General features: G+C 53.6%; 1 protein-coding gene across 1 annotated transcript; it reads right to left on the bottom strand.

Annotated features, from left to right (window-relative positions):
* Positions 1 to 846: 846 nt before the first annotated feature.
* Positions 847 to 1,425, bottom strand: RAP2B (RAP2B, member of RAS oncogene family). The gene has a single exon (XM_054385806.1). It carries the CDS (start codon positions 1,396 to 1,398, stop codon positions 847 to 849), a length of 552 nt encoding a protein of 183 aa, XP_054241781.1. The 5' UTR covers positions 1,399 to 1,425.
* Positions 1,426 to 7,013: the final 5,588 nt, after the last annotated feature.

Below are 7,013 nucleotides of genomic sequence, written 5' to 3'. Positions count from 1 at the left end.
TCCCACCCGCCAAGGAACAAGGCAAACAAAAAAGGAAATCACACACACATGCACGCCTCAAAAATTGTGCAGATTTGTAACATTTTCACAGCTGATTTAAAAACAAACAAACAAACAAAAAAAACCCCAAACAAACAAAAAAATCAAACAACCAAACAAATCCAAACAGGAGAAACCCACCACGCTACCACTCTCCTGCAAACTCCCATCCGATACAGCAGGTAAACAAAATAGAGAATTATTTCACGAAAAATCAGCAGACACTTGCTGGCTCCCCACACTGTACTGGCACCAGTGTTTGAGGCACAGTCCCAGTTCAGATGTGCAATTCTCCCGGCCGGACGCCCCGGCACAGCCACCCCAACTTTGCATAGCGATCCTCGGGCCGCCGGCGGGGGCTCCACGCGTGTCTGGGGTGGGGGCAGATGGGCACCGCTCTCGCCGTTCTTCTCGGCGTGTCCCGGGGGGGCTCGGTCTCCGGGAGGGAGGCTTAGCACCGCTACCGCCGATCTCCTCAGCGTGCCCGGGGGTCGACCTCCTACCCCGGCTCCGTTCTCTCGGGCTGCAGGCTCTGCTCCTCCCCGGAGCTCTCCGCCCCGTGCCCGCTGCCAGCGCGGGGCAGACACAAATATTCAACGACCAAGACTGGACGAAACGTACATGCCGAAAAAAGCCACATTTCCAACACGATGATTTCTTGTTTCTCGATTTTTGTGTGTCTCTGTGTGTGTGTTCGTTCTCGGCGGCTTGCCGAGGGCGGGCTCCGGCCGCGGCTGCGGGGCCGCTCCTGCCGCCGCTCCCCGCCGGCCGCCACCGCCGTGTCCCCGCAGCCAGCCCCCGCTGCCCTCAGAGGATGGCGCAGGAGGAGCAGCACTGCTCGTCCCCGTTGGGCTGCGAGGCGTAGTTCATCTGCCTGACGATCTCTGCGAAGAGCTCGTCCACCGAGGCTTTGTTTTTGGCTGAGGTCTCCATGAAGGGGCAGCTCCACTCCTCGGCCAGGGCTTTGCCCTCCCCGAAGGAGACCTCCCGCTCGCCCTCCAGGTCCACCTTGTTGCCCACCAGGATCATGGGCACCCTCTCGTACCTCTTCACCCGGATGATCTGGTCCCGCATGGGCTTGATGTCCTGGAAGCTCTGCTGGTTCACCAGGCTATAGACCAGGATGAAGCCCTGCCCGTTCTTGATGTAGAGGTCCCGCATGGAGGCGAACTGCTCGGTGCCTGCCGTGTCCAGGATCTCCAACACCGACGGCGAGGAGTCCACCTCGATCTCCTTGCGGTAGAAGTCCTCGATGGTGGGGTCATACTTCTCGATGAAGGAGCCCGTCACGAACTGCACGGTGAGGGCGGACTTGCCCACGCCGCCCGAGCCCAGCACCACCACCTTGTACTCCCGCATGGCTCCCGGCGCGCCGCCTCCCTCGGCTCCCGCTCGGGGCTGCCGCTTCCCTCCCGCCCTCGCGGCGGGCGGAGAGAGGGAGGCGAAGGAGGGAAGAGGGGAGGGAGGGGAAGGAGGGAGGAGAAGAAGGTGCGCGCACGCCCCGCCGGACGCTCACTGGCGCCGTGCGGGGCCCTCCGGGGCGGGGAAGGGGCGGCCGCGCTACGCGGAACCGCGCCGCGCCCTGCGGGCGGACACGGGGCTCCGAGCGGCGCCTGCGCAGAGCCGTCGGCGGCTGGGAGGAGGAAGAGGAGGAGGAAGAGGAGAGTGAGAAAGGCTCCGCTAGTGGCCGGCTCCCCGTGGCACGACGCCGTTGCTGCTGCCCATGTGGCCCCGCGGCCCGCCCCGGCCCAGAGCCTCCAGCTTGCCGCCACCCGCCCACGATGGCTTCCCGGGGCGGGCAGCAGCGCCCCGCTCGTCAGGCCCCGCCGCTGCCGCTCGGTGGGAGCGGGGTTGATGGGGACCGCGGGAGTGTCCCGTCCGCCAGCATCCTTAGGAAGCCGCTGGAGGCAAGGGAGGGTTTCCTCCGGAGCGGCTTCGGGGCGCCCTCCGCCAGCATCCTCGGCGAGCCGGTGGAGGCACTAGCGGGACTCGGGAGCGGGCCGAGCTCGCCCGGCGCGGGAAGAGTCGCGCTGCCCCAGGGCTGCCGGCAGCCCCAGGTGCCCGTGCCCCTGCCCCCTTATCGGCGCGGGGCACGGCCGGTTATCTGCCCACCGCGGGCCCTGCCGCCGTATCGGCCCTGGCCAGGGGCACCCGGTGCCAGCGTTCCCGTGGGAGGGGCTGCCCGCTGCGGCCCACGCAGGAGGGACCTAGAGGGTGTGGGGGCTCCTGAGCAGCCCCCTCGACTCCTCAACCCTTAGCCCAGCTCCCTCTGCAGTTCCGTGGCTGGACAAACCGTTGTGATGGGAAAGGCTTCCCCAGGAAAGAGGGCTGGGGCTGGCCAGGCTGTGTGCCTTCTACCCCAAGCTGGGAGGAGGCCCATAGCAGCTGCTCAGTGACTCCTTCCAGGACACCCCAGCTTTTGTGTTCCTGTCAGGACTGGCTGGTCTCTCAGGCTGAAGATGTGGCAGGTGCCAGCTGTTGGTGCCATTTGCACTGTATCCCTCTGAGCAACAGTTTGGCTGGTGGGGTTGGCTCGTGGGGCTGGGCTGTTTGCCACTGTTTGTAGAAGCCATTCCTTAGCTTTTCTATCAATCAGACATTCCTTTCAAGAGAATATCATTAGTTATTTTGGCAGCTTCCAGTCTTTGCTTTACTATCCTACCCAGTTCTTTTCTCAGTATTTATTCAAGTAGGTTGTGGCATGTAGGATCTTTCTACCTGCTTGTTTACAATTTAAACACAGTACTTGGGGAACACAGGTTGTGTGGTGGCCAAAGACAAAGGGTTTGAAATAAGTTTTATAAGCAGGGTTCTGATGTCCCTGAACAGTTTTCACAGAGACTTAAATTCTTTCTTTTTCCAGAATTCACAGTGGTCAGCCCTTGAGTACAGCACTGCCACTGATCCTCTGGGATCAGTGTTGGGGATTCTTGGTGCCCTTCTTCTGCTCTCAGTTGTGCATCAGCAGTTCTTAGGTCCATGTTGTAAGCAGGTCCTACAACAATTGTTGGGGCTGTGATGAGAACAGGCCCTTCTGGCCCTCAGGAGCCACTGGGGCCAAACACAAAGAGCTGAATAGTGAATTGCTCCTCATTTTCAGCACAAATGATGAATCCAGGAATGTCTTCATTTAGCAGTGCTGCTGAGCAAATCCTGAGGGGAGTCCTGGTCTGGGAATGCTGCAGACAGTCATTTCACTTCCTAATATCTGAGATGTTCCCTGGAAATCATGAGAGATGTTCTGATTCACTGAAGTGTTAATGGCTTAGCTGCTTCATCATCCTATAGAAACCAGTTGAACTAAGAAGATTGAGTGCTCAGGGGGAGAGCTGCTGCTCTGTCACTCCCATCCTGTGACACTGATAGGTAAAGGGAGAACAATTGCTGAGGTTAACTAAGATAAAATAATCTTAGTTTCTGTGCTGTTCAAAGTACAGAACTGCAGTGAGTGTTTTCCACTACTGGCCAAATCTGGCCAAATGTCAGTGTTGATTTACCTTGAATATATGAAAATTAGCAAAATGGGTCTGAATTAGTCTTTAATTCAGTGGCATACAAGGAAATCATTAGTTTGTGTTCACCAGCAGGATGATTTATGTTGGTTGGAGTTCCTTTGGTGGAGGTTGAGGAAGGAGATAAGATTTGAGGAGAAAGATGGGAGTATTTGTTGAAGTATTTGAGTTTTAATAACTGCTTGAAAAGCAATGGTGGTTTTAAGTTGTTGTGTGGATATTTGATCAATAAAAGCTCCTCTCTCTTTAATAGTAGCTACAAGTGGGCTTGTTTTATTTGTCACAAGAGAGTTTAAAGTTCAGTGTGTCACTTGTTCTGAAACAGTGACTTTCCTTTTCCTTGTTTAATTGGAGTGTGTTCAGCACTCAGTCCTTAGCCTAGAAAAATGCTGGCAAACTTTAACCAAAAATCAGGAAGATTTTTGTACACGGGATGTACAACTCATTTCAAGAGTAACAGTGGAAGCAGCTGGCTGCTTTTGAAAACCTCTCAGCAGTGGGTTCTGTCCTCCTGTCTTCTACTCAATCCTTCACACAATCCCAGCATGGTAGAGTTGGAAGGGACCTCTGGAGCTCACCCAGTCCAACCCCCCTGCTAAAGCAGGGCACCCACAGCAGCTTGCTCAGCAGCACAATGGCCAGAGGGGGTTGGAGGCTCTCCAGAGAAGGAGAAAACAACCTCTTTGGCCAGCCTGCTCCAGGCTTCCAGCACCCTCATGCCAAACAACTTCCTTTTGCTCAGATGGAACCTCCTAGGTTCCAGTTTGTGCCCATTGCCCCTTGTCCTGTCCCTGGGCACCACTGAGCAGAGTCTGGCCCCAGCTTCTTGCCCCCCAGCCTTTAGCTCTTGCTGAGCATTGCTCAGATCCCCTCTGGGGCTGCTCTTCTCCAGGCTCTCAGCCCCAGGGCTCTCAGCCTTTGCTCCTCACAGAGCTGCTCCAGATCCCTCAGCATCTTCATAACCCTTCATTTTTTTTCCCCCCAGTAACCCTAAATCCAGGTCAGAAGATGATGAAATACATCACTCTAATAACTTGCTCTGCTGTCATGCTCTGCCCCAGGGGGGCTGTGCAAAGAGCTGGGGGCTTTTGTGTCTGGCTGATGTGGTTGTTGCAGAAGTCACTTGTTTTCCTACATTCCAAATTACGGAAGATTGACATTGAAGAGAGAAAAGACCTTTCACAATTCTTCATCAAAGCCAGCAGCCTGGCCTGCCAGCAGTATTTAACTCTAATAATTAATTTGTCTGCACCTTGAGTTACTCTTGCTATCTCTTTGTGGGAGCATGTATCTGGAACAAGGCTGCTTCAAGGCTGTTTATCTTCATCCAGTGGCATTAGGTATTCTTCTTCTAGAAGCACAATATCTGCACAAGGAGTTTAAGTGAGATAGTCAGGGTAATTCCATGGGCAGACCAGTTTTACTGTAAGTGAAACTGTTCCATCTGCTCAACACCCAGATAAGCAGAAAGAAGCTGATAAGACAAATGGCTGACTCAGGCCCAAGGTACTGCTGGGTGCTGTCATTGGAGCTGGTTGCAGTGGGGTGAGCTGGCTTCTCCCCTGACTCAGCCAGCTGAAGCTGTCTCCCTCCTGCCAGCTACTTCCTGAGCAGCAGCTGCTTTGTGCAGAGTCATCCTTTTCCTGCTGCTCTGTGCTGGGGAGTAGTGTGCTCCCCTCTACCCTGCCCTGGTTAGGCTGCATCTGGAGTGTTGTGTACAGTTCTGGGCACTTCAGGAAAGACCTCAGGGAACTGCTTGTCCAGCACAGCCACAAAAATTATTAAGGGAGTGGAACATCTTCCGTATGAGGAGAGACTGAAAGAACTGGGGCTCTTTAGCTTGGAGAAGAGGAGACTGAGAGGTGACCTCATTCATGGTGATAAAGATGTGCAGGGTGAGTGCCAAGAGGATGGAGCCAGGCTCTGCTGGGTGATGCCCAATGACAGCACAAGGGGCAGTGGTGGAAGTCGAGGCATAGGAAGTTCCATGAGAACATGAGGAAGAATTTTGTCACTGTGAGGGTGACAGAAGACTGGAACAGGCTGCCCAGGGGGGTTGTGGAGTCTCCCTCTCTGGAGATATTCAAAACCCCCTGGATGTGTTCCTGTGTGATCTGCTCTAGGTGCTCCTGCTCTGGCAGGGGGATTGGACTGGATGAGCTTTTGAGGTCCCTTCCAGCCCCTAACATTCTGTGATTCTGTGCATGTCTCGAGGAAAGGTAGCCCCACTGTGACTTCCCTCTGCAGACAGATTGCCAAGTGCTGGAACTGCCACCTTTCAGTTCTCAAGAAATAACAGCAGCTGCTGGTGGGTGTAAATAAATAGTTAGGGTTTTTTTCTTTCTAAAAAGTGACACATAAACGAAAAAAAGTTCATTATTTCCATCAAAAACCCTGCCAGAGATCTTATCACTATTGAAAAAAATAGCCTGAGCTGCCAGAATTGAAACCATCTCCCTTGGCTTGGTGTGATAATGCCACCTTGTTTGTATTTATGAAGAATCCTGTTCAAATATCCCCCTCAGAGATGTGATGTTTGTAGTCAAAATATCCAAAACTGTCAAAGTTTGGGTCAATTTCTCTGCTCTTTATTAGTTACCAACCCCCTTCTCTTAGAAAAAAAGAAAAAATCCCTTAGAAAAATGTCTCAGGACACAAGGGAGACAAAACTGCCCCATGGAAGTGAGGCACAAGGGGTAAAGGGCACAAACTTCAATGTCAGGATTTCCATCTACACATGAGGAGGAACTTCTTTAACTTAAGGGTGATGGGTCTGGAAAAGAGTAGCCTGAGGGGGATCTCACCAGTGCTGATCAATACTTACAGGGTGGGCATCAGGATGGGACCAGGCTTTGATCAGTGGTGCCCAGTGACAGGACAAGGGGCAATGGGCACAAACTGGAACATCAGAAGTTCCATCCAAGCATGAGGAACAACTTCTGTCACTTCTAAGGGTGACAGAGCCCTGGAGCAGGCTGCCCTGAGAGGTGGTGGAGTGTCCATCTCTAGAAACATTCCAAACCCACCTGGATGTGTTCTTGTGTGACCTTCTCTAGGTGAACCTTCCTTGGCAGCAGACTTGGGCTCCATATCTCCAGAGGTCCCTTCCAACCCCTCCCGTTCTGTGCTGATGTGTGAGTCCTGGAGAGTCAAGCTGTAAAGATTCCTTGAATTTGCACCAAGTGCCAAAACATGTGCCCATTTCTGTCAGCTTCTGCAAGTGCTAGGAATAGAATTCCTGCAAAGAAAAAGTAATGGGCTCGATAGATTTGGGCAGAGAGCAGAAGGCCCTGGGGTGGCAGCAGCTCTCTCTGGCACAGCTCTTCCCACAAATACAACCCTCAAAGCTGGCAAAAGGCCTCCATGCTTTCTCTGTGCAGAGAGCAGGATTTAAAGCTGTGACTGCTCACTGACTGCTGTGTGATCCTTTGCAAGCCCAGAGACAGGAGCTGCAGCTTGTCT

This window comes from Indicator indicator, chromosome 13 (assembly GCF_027791375.1).
Source record: "Indicator indicator isolate 239-I01 chromosome 13, UM_Iind_1.1, whole genome shotgun sequence".
Classification (NCBI taxonomy): Eukaryota; Metazoa; Chordata; class Aves; order Piciformes; family Indicatoridae; genus Indicator; species Indicator indicator.
The sequence above is the reverse complement of the archived record's forward strand: the minus strand, read 5'-3'. Positions and strand labels throughout refer to the sequence as shown.